The sequence below is a fragment of the Eublepharis macularius genome, chromosome 6 (assembly GCF_028583425.1).
Source record: "Eublepharis macularius isolate TG4126 chromosome 6, MPM_Emac_v1.0, whole genome shotgun sequence".
NCBI classification, from domain to species: Eukaryota; Metazoa; Chordata; class Lepidosauria; order Squamata; family Eublepharidae; genus Eublepharis; species Eublepharis macularius.
This window is the reverse complement of record NC_072795.1, coordinates 124,840,441-124,864,377: the sequence shown is the minus strand read 5'-3', so window position 1 is coordinate 124,864,377 and position 23,937 is coordinate 124,840,441. Positions and strand designations below refer to the sequence as shown.

Sequence of the window (23,937 nt, the reverse complement as noted above, 5' to 3'; positions counted from 1 at the left end):
TAAATCTGCAATAATTCATTCATGAACCTGCGCAGAGACAGTTTTGACCACGATAGCAAGAATAAATATACAATAAATACTAAATACTTAAATAAATACTACAATAAATATTACAATATATATATATATATTACATATATATATATATTATATATATAAATATTACAATATATATATATATAAATAGCCCTGAGTAAGCTGTTGCTCTGTGCACATATGTAGGTAAGTCGGAGGAACAGTCAAGCGGAAGAACGTACCTCTTGCTTGGGGCCATGGAACTGATTGGCAGGCTCTTGCTGTAATAAGGGGCTCAGGCTGCAAAACACCGTCTTTTGCCTCTGTGCGTTCTCCATTCATTTAGCTCAGTGCCCATTTGTCTTAGTATCTCAACTTCTCCTTGCCCCAGCTCAGTCTCACCTTACCCCAAGTCTGCGGAAATTAAAATTCTGAGCCTTCAACAAACTGGAAGAGTGGAAGTATAAAGGGAGCATCTTCTGTTCCTTGCTAGAGGTTTGTACTTTGGTGGATTTGGCGGAGAGCCAATGGGTTGGCCGGCTCCATGTTGACCTTGCCTAACCTTTGTTTGTTACTTTGATTTATATACCAAATGTGTACACCGCCTTTCTGCCCAAGCAGGGCCGTTGAGCATCTCCTGTTCCATAAAACCCTTCTCCTCTTCCATTGCCTTCCCTCGGGTTTTGAATTTGGGGAGAGCAGATGAAAAGGGTAGTTGGATGGTGTGGCTGGTTGAATTGGGGCATGGGAACATTAGGGTGGGGACATTGTCCTTTTTCACTTACTTTCTCTGATCTTGGTTATGCCGTTTTCATGATCCTTCTTGTATGGCTTCTTGTATTCTTGATCATTTTCATGTTGCTGTTTTTTAATTATTTTATTGTCTTGCTTTTACTTTGCGTGGCACCATGAGCAGATGTTTGGAGAGGCAGCATACAAATGTTGTAAACAAACACGGGGATGGGAATGCTGGTAGCAGCATCTTGATGCTTGATGTGTGCTCTGCATAGTGGAAAGTCTGGCTCTGTTTTATGGTTCCTTCAAATTGCCTCTTTAAATAAATATATATGCCCGTATACGAACTCCCAACTATTTATTTAAATAGCCTGCGCTTAGACTATTTTAATGATTGTCTTAAGATTATTATTGATTTTATAGTTCTATACAGGGTCATTTTGTAGAAAAAGAGCTGGAGGAACTCATTAGCAAAACTCATTTGCATATGCCACGCCCCTTGACATCACCGGAAATGTGTCATTGCAACTATTCCGAATTTCAAAAATGGTATAATACCTACGTGGTTCATCTCAAGAGAAACTAGGAGGTGGGGGGAAGAAGCGGAGGGGTAGGGGAAGAGAAAGGGCGCCCAAGGGCGCCATGCCGATTACATGGTGTCCAGGGTGGCATAGTTAGAGAGGGAATTAATACCGTCTATATGGGGTTACAGAAAGGCTGAATAATCCACATCGTTGTTCAGGCCCTCCGGTACCAACGTATGTAATTTAAAAATCCATCTAATTTCTGCCTGCAAAAGAAGGCGTTTATTATGGCCGGATTTGTGTACCACCTCTAGAATGGAGTATCTGAAAGTTCTGTCGCTCCCATGCATACTCCAAAGGTGTTGGTATAGAGGTGTATCCTCACTGCGAGTTTTAACTCGTGACACATGCTCTTGCATACGAAGTCGTACCGGCCGGGTAGTGCAGCCCACATATGACAGGGGGCAGCTACACTGTAGGATATAAATCACATTCCCCGTATTGCAAGTGGAAAAGTGCCTAGAGGTGAGAGGGTGCTTTAATTCCGGAAACTTCATCTCCTTAAGATCTATAGAAAGGGCGCATACACTGCAGTGCCCGCAGGGAAAGTGTCCCTGCGGTAAGTGAGTTCCACTGGAGGGGCTGACAAGATCTGAATGTACCAATAGATCATTGGCATAACTGATTTGCATATGCCACACACCCCTGACATCACCTGTCCTGGCTGTTTTGGACCTAATCCTGACCATTCAGGACCGAAATTGGGCCCAGACTGTCAAAAAGTGGCTGAAAATGGCCAAAAAGGGACCCAAAATGGTCAGGATTGGGCCGCTGCTGAGTGGGAGAGTGATCCGCCACCCATCAGAGGCCTGATCCAGGCCGTTTCGGCCCCAATCCAGGCTGAACCGGGCCCAAAATGGCTGAGAGTCATGTGGGCGGGGCCACCTGACGTGACCTCTTTGAGGAACTGCTGGAACTGCGTTCTTGCGCGTTCCCCCTCGAAATGAGCCCTGGTTCTGTGATTAATTCACCAAGCTTTCAGATTCCTAAAACAAAGACTGCTTGATATTGATAGGCAAACCCTCTGTTCTCTGACACAGACCTGTTCGGAATCCTACCTAAGTATAAAAGCCCTGCCGCTTATTTCTCATCGCTTTCTTTCCCTTGCCCATGCCGAGCTTTTATGTTTGCATGTTTTAACGTTTTACCCTCTGAAATTCTGTTTGGGAGATTTACAAACACACCCTACCCCAATTGATTATGTCCTTGTGGAAGGATGCAACCCGAATCTGTAACTCGCGTTCTATTTTATTGCGACTTTTATGTTCAGGCGCAGGACTCCTTGATTAGCCCTTTGCTGATCAATCATCAGCGTCAATCTGACAGAGGATTAGTTTCTTTCTTACTATCAGATCATTGTCCCCACAGTACATATACGGTTGCATTGTGTTTCTCAGTTGCCATGTGGGTTAGGGAGTATACGGTAAATTCTGTTGACTGATTTTGCTGTTCTTTTGGTTCCTGCCCTGCTTGTTGTAAATTGCTTTATTGTTTTATTGAATACCAATAAAAGGTTGCTGATCTGAATTCACTGTATTTTATGAATGTTGTTAGCTGCCCTGAGCCCATTTGTGGGGAGGGCGGGGTATTCCGTCCATCCATCCATCCATCCATCCATCCACCCATCCATCCATCCATCCATCCATCCATCCATCCATCCATCCATCCATCCACCCATCCATCCATCCACCCATCCATCCACCCACCCACCCACCCATCCATCCATCCATCCATCCATCCATCCATCCATCCATCCATCCATCCATCCATCCATCCATCCATCCATCCATCCATCCGTGGTTGAGCAGAGTTTGAGCCTAGATGGTTGGTTTTCCACCCCACGTGCCACTCTTTACCAAAGCCAGTTGCAGACATAAAATGGGTTTTGATGCTGACTTTTTAAATCTCTGTTAAGGATCTGAAGTCAAGGATGCAGGAAGCCATGACCCAGGAAGTGTCCGATGTGTTTAGTGACACCACCACTCCCATCAAACTGCTGGCAGTAGCAGCCACAGCTCCTCCGGATGCACCAAACAGGGACGAGGTGAGTGCATAGCTGGCGCACAGCTGCATTTGGCCACAAGCAAGGCTTTGGAGCCACGATGTGCAGAGCCCACACTGGGACAGGTGCTTAGGCCAAAACAGTGCAAGGCACAAGTCTTTAAATCTTAGTCTTAAAGGAAATTCTTTCACCTTTGTGGAAATAGCACATTGGGAGCTTTTTTTTTTTTACACTTGAGCTTCAGAATGTTGGGTTCTAATTATCTGAAATGTTAATGTAAGCATTCCAGTCAGTAGTCCACAAGCTTTGTCTGCCCTTGAGAAGTCCAGGTTCAGTGCCCCCCACCACAAACTCAGGGGAGTTTGTCCCTGTCTGGCTATGGTTTGGAGGTGCTCCAAGCTGGCTTAGAAATTCAGTGGGGATTCTAAGCAGGGAGCTGTGGAAGAGTGGTGGGGATTGCCCCTGTCTTTCTTGAGCTCTTAGCAGCACAGCACAACTGTAAAGGATAAACACTCACCCCTCTCGCTAGGTCCAAAGTCAGGAACAGGACTGGAGCTGCTTATGGGTTGGAGTTGGCCTTGCTTCCATGGAGGGGTGGGGGGCGTGTCAGGGTTGCTTGCCAAGGCAAACACATTTGTGGCTCCCTAATTCCCGCTGACTGCAGAGCTCAAATCTTTCTTCATGCTTAGATTTTTAAGACCTTGCATTCATATGCCACCGTCGCAGGCCCAAATCACTTCTGAAGCTCTCGAGGAAGGTATCTTTCCTTTGCAATCTCACCTTGTCACGTGAATGTGTACTGTTTCATAAAATCAGTGGGTGAAAGAAGTGGGTTGATGCTCTTGGGGCACCCCCGATCCTGTGTTGCGGGGGGGGGGGGACGAGTGACCTTGGACAAAGGGCTGAGCAAGTTGTATGAATTGCTCAGGTACATATAGCTTGGTATCCACTGCTGAACTAACTTTATTTTTGCTGATGATGGTGTAATTTCAACTCCCAGGTATTTGATGAAAGGGCAGCCAACTTTGAAAATCATGCGGCTCGGCTTGGTGCCACTGCGGAAAAGGCAGCTGCAGTGGGAACAGCCAATAAAAGTACCGTGGAAGGCATACAAGCAACTGTGAAGTCAGCAAGGGAACTCACACCTCAGGTCTCTGCCTCTTCTCTCTTACCATCATATTCTCCTAAAAATGCTCTAATGTCTTATGACCCAAATTTCATGTGAGCTTCTTTAGAAAGAGGGTGGTGTTGCAGTTAGTTGTGACTTTGCTGGGTCAGACCAAGAATCCTTCTAGTCTGGTAACCAACCCAGTGTTTACAAAGAGGGCATAAAGGTAGCTAGCACCTTCTGTGGTTGATCCCGTTTTGAATAACGAGAGGCATACTGTCTCCGAATTTGAAAGTTCCGTTTAAGTGTTATGGCTCATGAATTTACATTAGAACTTGAAGAATGGCTAAGAACAACTTAACCTGACCTATAAAATGAGAATCCAACATTTTTCACTTTTGTTTTTAAACTATTATTATTTGGTTTGTATTCAATTCCTTATGTCAGTGTTTCTCAAACTGTGGTCCACAAGGATATTCCAGCTGGTCAGCAAGTTGTTAAATATCTTGTCGGAACAGGTGGGGACGGGAACAGATGGAACAAGTGATATATGGTCACAAAAAATGGACAAAGAATACTTTCCTTACATTGTTAACATTTTTATGGTGAGATATCCTCGGTCTAGTAACCTCAGTCTGGGAAAAGGACACTGGACTCTTCCAAAAACCTTGACTTGGACAAGCTTAACCTACATAATCTGGGGCTTGTTTTGACCACACTCCTAACTGGAAGCAATTGAAATCAATAAACTTACTTCAAAGTAAATGGTGATATTATTTATCACTTTTCAGGAACAAAAAAATTGCAGATCAACTCATTGTAGTGCAAGGACCACAGGAACATTTTCATTTATCTGGACCACTCTTTTCAGTGGCCTTGGGTGTAAAACTGCCTGTTTTTGCTGCTAAATTGAGAAATCATTACTGCTGCATTCTGACATTTAAAAAGCATTAAATGCAGCTGCTTTTATTGCTTGTTTTAATGCTGTTCCTGGTGCAGGTTTACTGATTATATGATTTGATAATCTGCATATTACTTCAAGAGTCTTCTTACTATGCAGTAGGATCAGAATAGAGTATATAATGAATAAATACAAAATGGCGCTGGGGCAAAGGGTTCTCTACTGATGCTGGATCTAGCATGGTGGATGGAGGGGGTGCCCGGCTACATTCTCCTGTGCCTCTCAAGTCCTGAGTGAGAACAGTTGATAATTGCAGGCTGGAATCCTACTGGTCCTGTCCCTGAAAGTCAGCAGCAGGGTTTATCAGCACAGCACCTGAATCCTCTGTCAAGTTTCCTTGAGTGAAACACTGAAGTTTCCAGTGATCCAACCTCAAAAAGATACTGGGAAGCAATCCTGCATTTTTATATTGGCAGGTAGTATCTGCTGCTCGCATTCTCCTAAGAAACCCAGGGAATCAAGCCGCTTATGAACACTTTGAGACCATGAAGAACCAGTGGATTGACAATGTTGAGAAGATGACAGGTACAAAGGAAGGGCTGGGGCAAATGGTTTTTCGCTTCAGGTCATTGGGGACTTGAACAGCCCTGTCGCTGAACACAAGTGTGTACAGTGGTTCTGAGGATGAATTGCTGCTTCTTAAGCACAGTTCACCATGGTTATGTTCGGAAGGGAGGCTAACTGATCCGTCTTTTTACACCCCTAGGCCTGGTGGATGAAGCCATTGATACCAAGTCTCTGTTGGATGCATCAGAGGACGCCATTAAGAAAGACTTGGATAAATGCAAAGTTGCCATGGCCAACGTCCAGCCTCAAATGCTTGTAGCCGGGGCTACCAGCATTGCCCGGCGAGCCAACCGGATTTTGTTAGTGGCCAAGAAGGAGGTGGAAAACTCAGAAGACCCCAAGTTCCGGGAGGCAGTTAAAGCTGCCTCTGATGACCTGAGCAAAACTATCTCGCCAATGGTGATGGATGCTAAAGCTGTGGCAGGCAACATTTCTGATCCCGGTAAGCCCAAAACGAGGAGTCTGGTCTTCAACTCTGGACCCCATTCATTCTGTTAATGTGAAACTAAACCGTGAAGCGCTGCAGCGTGCAGAGCTAGGATGAGCCAGACAGAGAACCGTTGTAGTGTGGTGGTTAGAGGGCTGGACTCGAAGAATGAAGTTTGAATCCCCATTCTGTCAAGGGAGCTTTCTCGGAAACGTTGTGCCAGTCATGAACTCTCAGCCTAACCTACCTCACAGGTTGTGGTTGTGAGGAAAACACGGCGCAGGAGAGAATAATGTTGAACACTGCTTTGAGTTTGAGAAGAGGGGTATAAATAAAAATTAATTTTAATTCTAACATGAAATGCAAAACGCATTGCTGTACAGAATTAAGATGGAATGTTGCTGTTCTGGAGTTTCCACCGGCCAGCTTTGTGCGTTTCTTCTGGGTGACAAATAACTAAATTGTGGAATTTGCTGGTAGTGGACGTAGTAAAGGCCCCAAGGAGAGATTACTTTAAAAGGGGATTAGGCAGATCCATGGAGGGGAGCTGCATCTCTGACTTGTAGCCCTGGTGACTGAAGGGAGCCTCCATCTACAGGAGCAGAAAACCTCTGAAATCCGGAGCTAGGAGACGGCATCAGGGGAAAGCCTCAGCCTCTGCAGCTTTTTTGTTTGGACCTCCAGTGCAACTGGTTGACCCCTTTTGTAACGCATGATACTGGGCTAGATGGACCCTTAGGAGCCCTTTGGCATACCTCAGCCCACCCTGCCAGGTTCTGCCTTGGGGACCTTGTTCTTTTCAGTCTGTGTTACCTCCGTTTTTTTGCTCTGTTATATTATCTGGTCCTGTTCCCATTTATAAATAGTAACAACAGCAACATTCGATTTATATACTACTCTTCAGGACAACTTAATGCCCACTCAGAGCAGTTTACAAAGTGTGTTGTTATTATCCTCACGACAATCACCCTGTTAGGTGGGTGGGGCTGAGAGAGCTCTGAGAGAGTTGAGATTGACCGAAGGTCACCCAGCTGGCTTCAAGCGGAGGAGTGGGGAATCAAACCTGGCTCTCCAGATTAGAGTCCTGCTGTTCTTAACCACTACACCAAACTGACTTGCCAGTTCTTCTTTGTTTTAGCCCTTACGTGAAATAAAAATGTGTGGGTTTTTTCCTTTACAGGTTTGCAGAAGAACTTCCTGGATTCTGGATATAGGATCTTGGGAGCCGTGGCCAAAGTCCGAGAAGCCTTTCAGCCCCAGGAGCCTGACTTCCCCCCTCCTCCTCCTGACCTTGAGCAGCTTCACGTAAGTATAGTACAATTTCAACACCTCTGCAAAAGTGCTACTGAAAGGGATAGAATCTGCATCTGTTTGGCATTTTTCAGCTCATCAGTTGTCTTGTGAGACTCAAATCGCATAGCACTGGAATCCCGTTCAAGCTGCGCAGAATGTTCTCGTTTTCCTAACTTCAGAATAAACTTCTGAAGTGCATAGACAGTACTTTCCAATTTCATTTCTTCTGCAACTTGCTGAGCAGACATTTGGACTGAGGGCAGAGTAAAGTATTCCTCATAAGAGTAGCCCGACCACAGGGCAACAATTCAAAACGCATGTGGGCCATTTAGAACTCGTTGAAGGTATATATACATTTTGTACTTCAGCATCCCTAAACGAATTTGTAATCAAATCCATCAATAGGAACATGAGACATGAGAATGTTTGTAGCTGTGAGATTTCAGACAATACTCCTGAAGGTCTTCAAAGGTTGGCATAAAATGTTGGCTTTTGTATTTGAGGAGCTTCATATAAGATTAGTGGAAGTTCTGGCTCCTTGCCAGGGCTTTTTTTCAGCTGGAACGTGGTGGAACGGAGTTCCGGCACCTCTTGAAAATGGTCACATGGCCGGTGGCCCCGCCCCCTGATCTCCAGACAGAAGGGAGTTTAGATTGCCCTCCATGCAGTGGCACGGAGGGCAATCTAAACTCCCCTCTGTCTGGAGATCAGGGGGCGGGGCCACTGGCCATGTGACCATTTTTGCCAAGGGCAATTTAAACTTTAAAAAAACTCCCTTGTTCCAGCTGACCCAAAATGATGTCATTGTGCGGTCCTGAGTTCTACCACTGAGTTCCACCACCTTTTCCCAGAAAAAAAGCCCTGCTCCTCGCCCTCTGAAGTGTAATCGATCATTGTATGTGAGTTATTGTCCCAGATTTGTTCCAGAATTTCCTGTTGATCAGTGGTTCAGAAATTCTGAGTTCCTTCTTAATTGGAGAGATAAGGATGTTTTTCTGTTAACAGATGTTGAAAGAAGAGGTAATTTTTGTGAAAAGTAAGATAATAGGTTCCTACCATGGATTTGGGATGAAATTATATCATATTTTGAATTCCCTTGTTGCAATTTGTTGAAAAGCTGATGAATTTGAAAGAGAGCCCAATGTACAGAATGTTTCCGTAGATTGTTGGCAACTTTCCTCTTGTATCAGTGTGTTGACACCCCTCTCCTTCCCTCTGTAGCTCACTGATGAACTTGCTCCCCCCAAGCCCCCTTTGCCGGAGGGTGAGGTTCCTCCTCCCCGACCACCTCCCCCTGAAGAGAAGGACGAAGAGTTCCCCGAGCAGAAGGCTGGTGAGGTGCTGAACCAGCCCATGATGTTGGCTGCCCGGCAGCTACATGACGAAGCCAGAAAGTGGTCAAGCAAGGTAAGGGGTACCTGGGCATCTTTGAGCTGCCAGTTAATTGCTGCTTCATTGTTTAATTACATTGACATAATTTAATTACATAAAATGTTTTGTGTTTTTTTAAAAATCCAAGTAACTAGGTTTCATTTGTGAGTAGATAGGCTTTGTTGTTCTTTCCTTCCTGTGCCCCCGTCCCACCCTTTCCCCGTTGTGTGCACAGACAGACACACAGATATCCCCATGAAATGATTCGTTCTATGGGAAGCTCTAATCCATGTGCCACAGAGTTCGGCTTCACGAGTCAAGATGTATGCCTTTACAGTCCTCAGATGGAAAGGCCAAGTCATTCCTGCATGCAGCTTCTTCGTATGTTTTGAGGGGGGACTTGGAGCCAAAACACACGAGAAGAAATACCTAGGTTCAGCACGTGTTCTCTTACCTCAAGGTTTGCCGGGATCTGTAGGCGTCCTGGAAGCTTAAAGTTTAGCATTTACAGAGCAGCAGGAAGGGGAAGGGAAATACAGGCACCTGTATTTCCCTCCCTGCTGCTCTGTAAATGCTAAACTTTAAGCTTCCAGGACGCCTACAGATCCCGGCAAACCTTGAGGCAAGAAAACACGTGCTGAACCTAGGTATTTCTTAACGTGTGTTTTGGCTCTTGGTCATTTCTCAGTCGACCCCTGCCTCCCCCATAGCACGTGAGAAATGCAGAATTGTTTGGAGGAGAACAACAGTTTTTCCACTGCGTTTCTACTACCTTATTGACAATGATGGAAATGGCAAGCTGCTGGATTGTATGGGTGGTGGCCATTACGTAAATAATACAGATTTGCATGTAATCCTCCCAGTTCCCTTCGGTGCATGTGTATCGGGGGGCGGGGGGCGTTGCCTGAACAGACATGGCCTTAAACTTTACCCCCACCCCCAGGTTCCAGTCACTGCTAGCAGAAGAACTGGGGAGATAATGTATCGCCCTCTAGCAGCAGTGAGAGGTTAGAAGCCCGCTTAAGATCTTCTCCCAGGTAGAATCTTGGGGATGAGATGATGTCAGAACAACCCGATGGATGCTGCAGTCTGGGCACCGACAGCTCAGCCAGGGCAAAGCCAAGCATTGCCCAGATTTTTCAGGAATGTCACTCCAATGTCTTTGCTTTATGGGATCAAGGCCAGTTTTGGAGAATAGATTCAGTACTACGTATCCTTACTCTTATATTGATCTATATTTATTTATTTTAGTTTTTATACGCCACCTTTCTCTCCAGTGGGGATCCCAAGTGGCTTACATTCTTTTCCCCTTCTCCCTTTTATCCTCACAACAGCAACCCTGTGAGGTAGGGCAGGTGGGAGAGAGTGACTTGGCCCATGGTCACCCAGCAGGCTTCCAGGACAGAGCAGGGATTTGAACTCGGATTTCCCTGATAGTAGTCCAGTGTTCTAATCCCTCCACCATCATCTATCATTGTTGTATAGAAATACAGCTTTAAAGTTTATACTAGCTCAGTCTTTGGCTTCTCTGCTTACTAAAGCTATTTCACGGCTTCAGGTGGTAGATTTAGGTCCTGTTTATGTGGGAAAGAATCAATCTGTTTCCAAATAAAGTGGAAAACTTGGAAGCATCATTCTAGGGGAACATTTATGTTTTACAAATACTCGTACAGTTGGTGCAGATAGAAGAGTGGCCATTTGGAAGTATTCTCTGTGATATTCTTGGTTCCATAATAAAGCCGTGAAAACCTTTTAAAATTATTTTCCCCTTGCATTGTGCTTGACGGGTCATGCTCTGGAAAACGTGTGGATTCCCAAGCCCTCACAATCTCAGAATTAAGAAAGCAAGGAGCATTAAATATACACCCAAAGTACTGGTCTTTCTCAGGTGTTGCCACCACTGCAAGATGATACTGATAATTTTGCACGTCTGTGCTTGGTGAACATGTCCTCTAGCTAATTACATTTCCCTGCAAAACCATCTAGTCTAATGTTTTTATTTTTAGTTTGACTTTGTAGGGTCAGAATGCCTTTTGCATTCTGGGTTTTAAAGTCAATTTGAAACTCTTAAGAAAAGCAGCTAAAACTCATTACAGAGCGAAACGGATAACTGATCTGCTCGTCATTGTGAATTCATGGCTGCTTTTGGAATTTTCTGGGCAGCTTTTGCAAAGCCTTTTCTCCTCCTTGTTCTAACTAAAATGCAGTGTGGCTCTCCAAAAGAAGGGGAGGGGGAAGACGGCGTCTTTTGCTAACTCCTCATTCTTTTCTAGGTGTAGAGATTCTGGGTGATAGTCTGAAGGGGATATACAGAAACTGAGCAGTTATGAAAAAGGAGGTCTGCTTTAAGAAGACTTCAGACAATGTATCTTACTCTTAAACTGGCTGATTTTCCTCCACAGATCTGTGCAGATATTTTTTTTCCTTAATACCTGGCGAGTGTAATTTTTCCTCCGTTCCCCAAAGTTCCAATTGGAAGATCAGTTGGTTGCCTTGACCCATTTTCCATCTGTCATCCTTCCCAATCTTTCTTTAACCTTTGCTAAGACAAGCATTGGTTAACCATTATGTTACTCTTGCAGAATGAGGTCCTCTGTGATAAGCAGGCAAGCTTTAGAGTTGCACAGAATTCTTCATCAAGTATATGCATGCAAAAGTTGTTGTCATTTCAGATATCTCTAGTTAATGGCCAGAGTGTGGTTTAATCAACGATATAAAAACACTTCTCCCTGCAACATGTTGCAGATTGTTACAGTTATTCCAAAACCCTAAAGTTTCATAACTGGTTGCTTCTGTCTGTTGAATTTACTTGAAAGGAAGATCTTGAATGAAAGACAACCACCCCCTTCCAAATGTTATACTCAAAAAGATTTTTTGGATGTTGGATGTAACTGTAACTTTTATGCGAATTTAAGATGATCCCTCTTTTTTTGATGGGATATTTGAAAAATACCTAATCTTGCATTTGAGTAAATACTGTATTTATTGAAGGCGTTCATCTTAATTTTCAAGCATTTTCCCTGCAGGTTTTTTCAAAGTTTGTGTTTTTAGGATAAGGACCAAGGGGTGGAGTGACTATGATGGCAGAGCGGCTTCTCGGTTTGTTCTGGTCCATCATGGCTTTACGTCTCAACAAATATAGCAGGTTGACAGGGAGAAGAAGGGCGGATGAACTGGGTCTTGGTGGCAGGTACGGCCATGCTCTTTCAACCTGCCACCATGACTCTGTTGATCAAGAAAGCGAAGAGGGCTGGAAAGCTCAGACTTGCAGCAGATGGAAAATTCATTTATTGAAGTACAAATACAGGAGGCAAAATGTAAGATCGTAATTAGGGAGCATTCCATCCACACCAGTTCGAGATTCTCCTTCTTTTGGGCTGCTTATTCTGTCACCTCTTGTTTCCTTTTTGACCCATGATGTGATTAAGCTGTATTTTTTACTCCCTGAAGGATTATGAGAACTTACTTTAAAAAAATGGTTTTCTTTGTATAAAGTCTGAACAGTTTCCTTCAGGAAGTAAAGGCTGCCTCGAAGGCAGTCATTCTGAAAGAATTTGCCCATAAATGGCCTTGTATATAAAACCAAAACATTGTACAGAGATATCATTTAGCGTGCGTCCAACCATCCGTCTTAATAATGTATGCCAAAATTTCTTGTACTTCTTTTTTGCCAAAAATATACTTCATTACAGAGGATATGCTTTAACACGATTGGTCTGAAGAGGAAGTAAGTACTGCCCTTCTCCTCAGTCATTTTCTTATCCCTTGTCCTTCTTTGTTAAACAATTCCTCCTTCCCCTTTTTTAAAACTACAGAGATTTCCTCAGTTGTCCTCATTCACCCAAACATCTTGTTAATATTCTCTGCTCATTTCTTTTAGCAGATACAAAACTTAAGCTATTTCATAAACCCATCTCTTGATTCCCACTCTTCCCCCTCACGCTTTTTAGCAAGCTGTGTCAAATTTATAATTGCACAAACTGAGTAGTAGTTTAGAAAAAAATGTTTACAAATGCAAGCTCGTAGTTCTGAAAGGAGAAGGTGTGTAGAAAATGCTCAGCTGTTACCACGAGAGACAAAATAGAAATGAAATACGACTATGTTGGTTTGGATGTTCTCCTTATGTTGTTGCTTATCAGTGGTGTTCGGTTGGCCCAGACTTCTCTATCTGGAATGGGTTGGTGTAGCTGCAGCTCTCCTCTTTTCAGGTGCCTCCATCCTACGGTGTGCTCCAGGATACTGCAGCAAACTATTTTAAATCCTCTTTTGGATTTTTGTAGAACAACATTGTGGCAAAACAATTTGGCACCATCTCATTAACTTTATGCTAACAAAAAACATTCTGACGAGCTTCGTTGCATGGTGCTAACATTACTTCCCTTCTGTTAGCAGTTAACACCTCAGTGACATCATTGAACAAATAGTCCTTCTCATCACTCCCATAATTCCTTGCTGTGCTGTCTTGGCTTCCTTCCTGCATTATATGTGGTGTTTAATAATTGTCTTTCCCACTGTTGCATCAAGGCATTTTGGTGCCTGAGGTGGTAAATCTCAATGTTATCTCTTCTTTCCCGCTCCCTGCCACTAAGAGCTAAACCGCACAAGACGAATTACACGAGGACGCTCAAGTGAAGGGAGACGCAGTGTTAGCTGGGAAGTGTAGTTTGTATTTCACCTCTCTTTACAGAGCTGGCTAGATCTCTCCTCAGAGGGTTTGTTAATTTCCTCTTTGCCTCCTGGAAGGCTCTGTCAGTTATTAGCAAACCCTTTGAGAGGCGATCTTTGCGGGCTCTGTAGAGAGCTAAAATTGACAAACCCTTGGAAGAGCGATCTAGAGAGAGATGAAATTCAAACTACACTTCCCAGCTAACATTGCATCCTTGTGTAATTTGTCTCGTGTGGCTTAGCTCTACGGCACATGGGACATTGTTGTGAGGGAAATTTTTTCCACACAAGCCTTGTTAACATGAACAGGAACTCATTTCAGTGATGAATACTCTTAGGTTGCATTCATCTGAGTGAGGCTTCTGCAGAATTTCCCAAAGAACTGTGCCCTGTGGGTCAAACCTTGCCTGTCTCATGTTCTTCCATCCTTTATAGCATCTAAAATTTGCCTGAGGTGGCCGTCTCACTTAACCTCTTCTTGCCTTTATGTCACCGAAGGGAACATAAAACAGTATCTGGCTGTCCTCTTGGCACTTGAGGCATATCCTTGAAGTGTTCATCTTGCACCCTTATATAAATCCCCGAGTGTTGTGGTTGCTTCTTTTTCTGTCTCAGTGGCACTATTGTCTTGCCAGACAAAAATGTTGTGGTGAAATTCCTTGCAGATGCATAGGGGACCCTTAAGAGTGTGACTCATATATATATATATATATAAAAACTTAGTATGCTTTCTAAAACTATGTTTCTTTAACTTAACACTTTGTTGTACATTTTCAGACCAAGCGTTTCCCCGTCCCACCCTCCAGCTATCTTTCCATTACCTTCTAGACTGAGGAATTTACTAAACCAGCTCTCTCAGTTCTTGCTTGGGGGTCAAATCCTGCTTCTCGTACTAACTGTCCCTGTTTCTTCATCCCCCCTGCTCCCCACCTGCAAAGCCTGAAGTGACTGATGAGGTTAAGGAAGCCCCTGAGGCTGGGGTAGATGTAGATCAGGAGGAGGAGGAGGAGGAGGAGGAAGCAGATGTTGAATTCACTCTCCCCTCTGACATTGAAGACGATTACGAGCCTGAGCTACTGTTAATGCCAACCAACCAACCTGTTAACCAGCCTATTCTGGCCGCTGCTCAGTCTCTGCACCGGGAAGCCACCAAGTGGTCTAGTAAGGTACTTCCTCCGTTTCCCCCCCGCCGGCGACTGATCCGCGTTGCATCCAGCCGTTTTGGAACGTTGACACATTTGCATCACTCTTGATCCTTGCCGGGTCCCCATTTTCTTTCCTTTTCTTACTTTTGTTTTTTTTTAGCGCCGGAATGAATTCCAGTTTGTCTGCACTTCATTGTGTTGAGGATTTGAGAGTGGCTTCACAAGGTTTGCTGGGCCTGCTGTGGCCAGGACAAATCTCCCCATTTGGCCCATGACTGCCTTCTTGACTCTGCTTCTTAACAAGGTTCCCTTTTCCCTGTTGTTGTTCTTTGCCCTATCTGTCTCTTCATGGCAGTGTGCTTTTTTTTAAAAAAAAAGGAAAGAAAAATGAAACCAAGAGTTCAGATGACCTGTGAAGCCATGGTTGACAGCCTTGCAATGACTTCCTTGATGGCAAGGGAGTTGTTGCCATCACCCCCAAAGTCATTTAACACACATAATTGTGCTTTTCGCCTCTCATCAGTGGCTTCCACTAAAACATACGGACGAGGAATGGCTTTGTATGGCATTATTGCCGAGGAGTTGGATCTGCTGATTTGCACTGGGCTGTATCGCAGAAGGCTGGCCGTGATGAAGGGGGTTCTTGTCAAGAAGCTGTGCTGAATGTGTTAGTCGCTAAGTTCAGACTCCCTGCTTATATTAAACAAAAATAAGATATCCATGGAGATCTTGGGTCTGAGGTTTGGATGGGAGATGTGGCCCAAGCCTGCAAGCACTAAAACACAAACCAAGGGTTTGCACAGCTACTGGTCACTGTGTTCTGCTTCTGGAATAGAGCATGCTGCAAGGAAACAAGTGTGTGGCTATGCAGTTATTAAGACGAGATGTGTATGTGTGGGAAAGATTGATTTGTTTGAATGAAACTAGTGTGTTCTATTGTTTTTAATCTCATTGTCTTTCTAGGTAATGTGAGCATTCAATAATTGTTCCTGGTGCCAGCTCAAGATCTTTTGGTAGCTGGGGTACAAAACTAAGCCCCCCCCCATGTGCTGATTAATATGGGACTCAATGCACTGGGAAGTTCTCCTGCGTAAGCCCAGGGAGTCGTGCAAGAGCACTGCCCAGAGGACTGTGCGTCTCCTGAATGGCAATCCGAATCTGCGGTTGCCCCTCCGCGCATTATGTTGTGAAGCCCTCTGATGGTCTTTGATTTACTCCCAGAGTTGATTGCGCGGGTCGTTCCTGGCCTTTTTTGCACAAACTCTGTACATAGTGCTTCACCAGCACTGCAGCAAGTGCATGTCCACCACCCCAGCTCCGTAGCACATGATATGTGATAAATGTGGTGGTACATGCGTGTTTGTGTATGACATTTTTGACATGCGTAACCTCCAGGTTTTTGTGTCTGTATCTGCTAAACAAACGTGCGAAGAAGCCGTTCAACAAGGATATAGTCCTGGAATATGATTCTTCAGAATTTTGTACCTGTGCACGTTGTCATGATATGTGACATAGTTTTCCATGCTGCATAAAATAAAAGGCCTGGAAATACATGCATAAGGACTACATGTATCCTTACACAACCAGTGTGCTTTTTTGCTACCCAACTTTTGGCTACTTAACACAAGCCACATTGTGCATGCAAAAGATGATACCTGCTGTTTACCTGAGTAGGTCACTGTGTCACATTAACTGTTCTGTTCACAAAAATTATCACATGCTGAAATTTAACAATTACACTTGCATATTTTGGCAACTAGAATGATTCAAATATAGAAAGCGATAGGGCCAGTTGAGAGTTTTTTAAATCTCTCATTAAATAATCTCTGGATGAGACAATGAGAACAGTTATACTAAGATTTCCACTAAACGTGTTTACAGTTAAAGAAGTATAGATTGCATTCTTAAGCAGAATTTCACATATAACCCGTAAGAGGCCTGGCGATAGTCCTTTTGGTAGAATAAGCTGATTAATAGGATGAGGTTTTTAATTAATTACATCTGTTTACATTTGCGTTTGAATAAAACGATACATTTTAAGAGGAAAAATGTTTTTGTAAATGATGCATTCATGACCCTAGAAGAGATTTCCCTTCTTCACTGAGAATGCCTCTCCCAAGGCAGGCCTCTGCCGTCTGAAATTTTTCTAATACTTATTTTTAATAAAAAGATTTTTTTTTTAAACTGCTGCCTGACTAATTCAGGGACACATTTTAAATTTAACTGATTGATTAAACATTGCTTCTCCCCTTCCCTTTGGTATATTGCTTCCCCTTCAGAACACATAATTGTCTCTTTGGAACATCACGTAACAGCAGAACAGATGTATTTCGCTGGCTGAACTAGGCGCGGTGTTCTTGATCACATTTGAATGTTGAGCATATTTAGTCACAGCTGGATGCTTTTAAGCTTAATACTTTAAGGCACAGTTATTAAAAACAGAGATTTATAACCAGGAGTTAACAATGTCTGAACTTAGTCACTTTCACGTCAGCAACAAAACTAACCTGCTGTATGTCCACAGTATATATATATTTTCTGGCCAAAGCTTGATTTCACTGGATTTTGCCAGAGAGAATGTGTCACAAATAGCCTTTTTGAAAAAAATCAAGTTGTTTGCGGAGGAGCAACCCCCGTGGTACCGAACATCGCTTCCTGGAGGGCTTGGTTATAGGTCATGTGGGTGACAGTTTGGTAGCCCCATCTTGAGCTTTCATTCCCCCCCTTGCTGATTGCAGGGCAATGACATTATTGCTGCTGCCAAGCGAATGGCCCTCTTGATGGCTGAGATGTCCCGCTTGGTGAGAGGTGGCAGTGGAAACAAACGGGCCCTGATCCAGTGTGCCAAGGATATCGCAAAGGCTTCGGACGAAGTGACGAAGCTGGCCAAGGAGGTGGCGAAGCAGTGCACCGACAAGCGCATCAGAACCAACCTCCTGCAGGTAGGCAGTGACTTCCGCCCTGTTCGGCACAATAGAGCTGTGCGAAGGCAGAGGAATGGAGAGTTCGAGAGCTTGGCTAGTTAAAATCAGCTCGACGAGAAATTCAGTTCTCCTGCTTTCTGGCCTTCATGGTTCTAGTAAGGTTGTCCTGTCAGAACACGGCAAGTGAAGGCCCTCCATAGTTTTGGCCTCTTTTGCCTTTTAAGCATTATGATGTGTGTGTCTCTTCTCTGCCCTTCCTGTTAAACCTCATTCTCCACTTCTCTTTACATTTTGGGTTTCTCTGCCACAGTCCTGCTCTGCCCCATCCTTTCATTCTCCATGTCCCACAAATTCCTGTCAGTCCTCAGTCTTTCCCTATGTCAGGCCCTAATACCAATCAAACCAAATATTTCCTCTTCACTCACTTAAATTTACTTACTTACTTAAATGATATTGCTTTAACAGCCAACTGGCCTCAGGCCACAAGCAGCAACTCAGAGTGAAACAACCCTTTTTTAAAAATCCCTTTTTACATTTAATTGCTGCTGGCAAAAATTTTGCAACATGGTTACCACTATCTAATAATAATGTCTGAATTAATCTCTGCAAAGAAGGAGATAGTTTACTATAGTAAACTATAAACTGCCCTAAATATTTCTTCCTTACGTCTTCCACAAAACTACAAAACAACAAAATGTTTCAAAGGCTGATTCCGCACACGTTGGATAATGCACTTTCAATGCACTTTATCGATCATTTGAGGTGGATTTTTTGTTCCGCACACAACAAAATCCGTTCCAAATGATCTATAAAGAGGATTGGAAGTGCATTATCCAACGTGTGCGGAATCACTCAATGTCTTAATTTGACCACCTCCATGTTTACATAATCTATCTGAATAAGGTATATGAGCATAACATCCCTCTGTAACTATAGATGGAAAGCCTAGCCAGCATAAACACCCTTCTGTAGTGAGACACTGTTAAGAAAAACATGTCATGGAATAGAATTGGAGGGGTTTAAACTATGAGCGGCCACTGAGCAGATTTTAGGTAGAAAAAAGGTCAAAATATAACATTCTCCGTTAACAGGACCTTGAATTCTTTCTGTGTATCTCAAATGTATATAGGGAGCAAGCATACTCAACAGATAGGAGAGATGACACAAGCTATTTCTTTTCCTCCATCAGTTTATGCACTTGCCCTGATAGGGAAAGATCATAATTACCACCTGGTATCTATTTAATGGTGATCTATCCTTTCCTTCAAGAGCAGTTGTGGGAAAGATGTTACCAGGCAAGGGCTTGCTGATTGCAGGAATTTTTCCTTTGGCTGCCCCAGAGTAGGGGCACCTCCCCATAATTTTAACTGGATCATCCTGATTCTTTATGGATAGCTAGTTATAAACTCTAATTTTCCATATATTCGTTTCAGCAATAAGGATAGACTAAGAGGCTAACAACTCAAGGTCATCTGTTTTCTTTATGATTCGGGGTTCCACTCCTACACTTAATTGTGAAGGTCCATCTTCTAGATCCTAATTTATACTAAATCTCTCATTTGTATCTAAAATCATTCTCCAAAAGCTCAAACCGATTTTTTTAGCGGCACAGAGAATTTATTTGTTCAAAAAGAGTCCAGTAGCACCTTTAAGACTAACCAATTTTATTGCTACAATAAAATTGGTTAGTCTTAAAGGTGCTACTGGACTCTTTGATTTCGCTACTACAGACTAACACGGCTAACCCCTCTGGATTTATTTGTTCAATTATCCAATCTATTTTGCTGAGCTTTTATAAAAGATTCTTCATCAGACAGATGTGCTGTTGTTTTGCTCATTTTTGCAAACGAAAGAAAAATAAAACAGCACCCCTCACAAACGAACTCAGAGCAGAACCACAAGTGACAAAAGGCACAGATTGGACACTTGTCTGCTTCCCTCAAGTTTTGATGGGAAATGTAGGCATCCTGGTCTCGCAGCTTGGCTCTCTGACTGCTGTCCAGTGGACTTTTCAACTGTCACTTGTCCAACATTCCGCCAAGCTGCCTACATTTCCCATCAAAACTTGAGGGAAGCTGACAAGCGTCTAATCTGTGCCTTTTGTCACTTGTGGTTCTGCTCTCAGATGATAAGCTGGGGGAAGCTGCTATCTTCAAGGGGGAGGGAGGAATAAGAAATTACCAGGAAAACCCAAGGTCAACCACTCTCCAGCTTAAAAAAGAAAAACTAAACTAAGAATGAACTTCAAGCTTACTAAGAGTAAATAAATACCAAATACTGAATAAGACTAATAACTGTCTAATAAAATAAAAACACAAACTTAATAACAGCCTGTACTGTCCTGAACTAAACTGAAAATAATTAAAATAAAACTACCCTGCAGCTGGAGCCTTAACCCACCCAGCACTCCTGTGACTGGGAATGATGGGTAGGGGGAAGGAAACAGAAAAAAAGTATCAAAGTATAAACAAATAAATCCTCTAGGTCATCTGGAAAACTGAAGGAAAGAAAGAAAGACTACAAAAGTTGTTTAAGACATCCGAACACACCCTGACGTTTTCACACTACTAACCTGCTTCCGTGATGTTGTGAAACGTCGCGCAAAGAACGCGGAAAATAGCATCTTCTTGCAAGAGTTTTGCGCGACGTCGCGCAATACTCTCGCGAGAAGATGCTATCTTCCGCGTTTTTTGTGCGATGTTTCGCAACATCACAGAAGCAGGTTAGTAGTGTGAAAATGGCCACAGTTAGACCTAATAGGGAGTGAGGAAAGGGGACAGACTATCTACCGATAATAGTCCCCACACAAAAGCAGTCAAAATAAAATTAAAAAGATAAAATAAAATGAAAGCAACATCTAAATAAACCTATAATTGGACAGAAAAATATAAAACAAAAAAACAAAATTATAGAAATAAAAGTCCTTAATACAGAGCACAGAGACCAAAGAACCAGCCCGCTTCACTCGTAGAAGCTGGAGGGACGACTCGATTCATTTGAGTGCCTGACCGTTTTGAGCCACTCCTTCCACTTGGCCTTTGGGGGGGACGGGACGGGACAAGGTTTTGTTAGTGCTGTTGACTTTTTATTTATTAACAATGGGTGTTTTTTAAGGCTACAGGCTTTTAAGTTAAATTTGAAGGGTGGATTTTAACTGCTGACGTTTACCTGGTTGATTTCATTCATTCTGTTTTTATTATCTTGGTTTACTTAATTGTTGTTTTATTGATTTTATGTTGTTGCTTCTATTTTTGTTTGCTCGTGTAAAGCTACTATTCAATGTTCTTTTTTTGTGTAAGTGGAAGGGGAGGGAAAAAACCTTATATATAATAAATTGTGGCGTTCAGTTTCCTGCCACTCAAAGTTTCATGAGGATTTGTTCCTAAAATTCCTGCAAAGCCTGCCAGTGAGTTTGTGTGTGGGAGTATTAACAGAGCCCCGGTCATGCCTTTTGCCTTGCTGTGTGCATCTGCTTCGGGGGAACCTGCGTCCTAAGGGCAGAGGTAGGGTTTTATTTAGAAAATAGCCAAGCACGGAGTTTGAGGAAACTGATTCTTTTGCCCTTGCCTAGGTCTGCGAACGGATCCCAACCATCAGCACCCAGCTCAAAATCCTTTCCACTGTCAAAGCCACTATGTTGGGTCGGACTAACATCAGCGATGAGGAATCTGAACAGGTAAATAACCCGGAGGGACATGTGCTTCCAACCTGGCATTGTCCCTGGCACAAGCAAGCAGCCTTGGCTTATGGAGAAAGTGGGAAATTACTGTCTTGGGAGTTTGGATATTAGTAAAGGCAGGGCTTATTTTCTGGGAAAAGAGGTGGTGGAACTTAGTGGTGGAACTCAGGACCACACAATGACGTCACTTTGGGTCAGCTGGAACAAGGGGGGAGTTTTTTAAAGTTTAAATTGCCCTCGGCGAAAATGGTCACATGGCCAGTGGCCCCACCCCCTGGTCTCCAGACAGAGGGAAGTTTAAATAAACTCCTCTCCGTCTGGAGATCAGGGGACGGGGCCACCGGCCATGTGACCATTTTCAAGAGGTGCCAGAACTCCGTTCCACCGTGTTCCAGCTGAAAAAAAGCCCTGGGTACAGGGATCTCTATTAGCTACAGGGAGTCAAAGCTCTGGTTAGAAGCTGAAAAATCAGATTTCTGATGGTTGCTTAGTTCTGTCGTATAATTATAACAAGTGGGTAAGAGTGGTGTTGGTTTCTAAGGGGCTCTTCACATGCCACATTTTGTGTGTGAAGATCAAATTTATTTTTAAGCATATACCCCAAAATGTAAAGTGCAAAGGGAGCAACATGCTCTGAATACTTTACTTGAAGCTCCAGAGTTATGCACGTAACTCCCTGCAGGGCTGTTTCAGCTCAGGAAAACGGCATGGAGGGGAAGGCAGGAGCCTGTTCTCTCCCTGTGCTGCAATTCTGAGCAGAATGGGGTCTCTAGTGACTTTAAAAAAAATGCTTTCCCCCAGAGCTTATGTGTAACTGCAGGGAAAGTGAGTCAAATCCCGGGAACCCCAACCAAAAAATGTGTCACTTGGCCTCGAGTTTGTTCCCAGCACTTTCTGGGATTTCTGTGGTTCCATGTCCTTTGCTTCTTCGATGGCACAAGTTCAAGGACCAGAATGGAAGTTGCTGTGCAGCTAATATTACTGTATGTCGCTTTACACAAGCAAATGTCAAGCTGTATCAGCCTGGACAATTGCTTTGTCAGGGGAAAGAATTCTGCATGTGCTACTTTGGAAAACAAGGATTGTCTAGAGACACCCCATGAGCTGTCCACGGATATCTGTGAGCACAGGGAGACAGAACAGAAAATGCCATGAAAATACAAAAAAACTTTCTCAGCCTCCCTAATGAGAGGGTTTTCTTGCGCTGTGTAGGCATTTTTGTAGCTGTATGATTGGTTTAAAAACATTCAGGTGCAGTTTGCTGTTACTTTCTAGGATGCCGCTGGATGGGTTGGAATCATAGGGTTGGAAGGGACCTTCAGGGTGCAACTCCCTGCACAGTGCAGGAAATTCCCAACTATCTCCACCGACCCCTGCTCCATGCCCAGAAGAGGGCAAAACACCTCCAGGATCCCTAGCTAAACGGGCCTGGGTTAGTGCTCTTGAAGTCCGTTGCTTGTGCTGAGCCCCTCATTGCTTGAGGGGGGGGGGAGTCCTTTTGTGATGAGATGCAACGAGAAGGGAATGGACCAGCTGACTTGTCTCAGCAAGGCGTCCATCCATCAGCCTCTTTGCTTGAGCCACGTCTGTTTCTAGGTAGAGGCAAGCCGCTCTGTTAAACAGCTGGTTGCTTGAGAACATCCGTGTGCCTCTTCCAAAAACATTCATTTTAAAACCATTTAATCATTTTTAAAACCATTTTATTTTTCCTGCAGGCCACCGAGATGTTGGTTCACAACGCCCAGAACTTGATGCAGTCTGTCAAGGAGACTGTTCGAGAAGCTGAGGCGGCTTCTATTAAGATCAGAACAGATGCTGGATTCACTCTACGCTGGGTCAGGAAAACTCCTTGGTACCAGTAGAGAGCTGCTCCTCCCCGCCAAAGCATTGTCTTTTATAAAATCCCTTTGGAAGCAGAAGAGAATTTTGTAATCGGTGAAAAGGTGCTGCAAAGATGAAAGCTCGCCTTTGGGGGCCCTTCAAAGGGCTTTAACTCTGTGCTGAGCTACCTTTTGTATCTAACCTCACTGTATATTTTTGTCTTCAGAGAACTACTGCTATTTCTCTCTTGCTTTTTTGAGGGCCTTTAAAAATCTGTTTTCATGAAATCTAATCTCAGAATCACATTTTTCCAGTTATGCTCTGTATATTCCAATGGTTTTATTGCGAGGCAATAGATGCAGATTTCAATTTAGCATGGATTAAAATTCTGGGACACTCTGCTTAGCTCTTTTTATTGTCAGGGACAATCAGAAGACGAGAGGGTTCAGCACTTCATAGTTTTCTGTTCCCTTTTCTAACGCCCTTTGAGTTGGTCTAACGCTAAGTTAATTTCCTCCAAAAGCTTTACCCCGCTATGGCGAAAAGGCTATTTACTGAAAAGCTGTTTGCTGCTATGTGGGTGGGTGGGGCCATCAAAAATCAGGATACTGTTGCCATAGCTACCAACAATTAATCTAGC

At 43.6% G+C, this 23,937-nt stretch overlaps 1 protein-coding gene across 1 annotated transcript in view; it reads left to right on the top strand.

The window, feature by feature from the left end:
• VCL (vinculin) overlaps positions 1 to 23,421 on the top strand; it is a 107,668-nt gene extending 84,247 nt beyond the window's left edge. Inside the window, 10 exon segments of the mRNA XM_054983459.1 lie at positions 3,250 to 3,378; positions 4,337 to 4,486; positions 5,822 to 5,930; positions 6,112 to 6,414; positions 7,580 to 7,704; positions 8,914 to 9,099; positions 14,667 to 14,894; positions 17,612 to 17,815; positions 21,369 to 21,473; positions 23,192 to 23,421. Of these exon segments, the coding sequence (XP_054839434.1) occupies positions 3,250 to 3,378; positions 4,337 to 4,486; positions 5,822 to 5,930; positions 6,112 to 6,414; positions 7,580 to 7,704; positions 8,914 to 9,099; positions 14,667 to 14,894; positions 17,612 to 17,815; positions 21,369 to 21,473; positions 23,192 to 23,338 (1,686 nt within the window). The 3' untranslated portion in view covers positions 23,339 to 23,421.
• Positions 23,422 to 23,937: the final 516 nt, after the last annotated feature.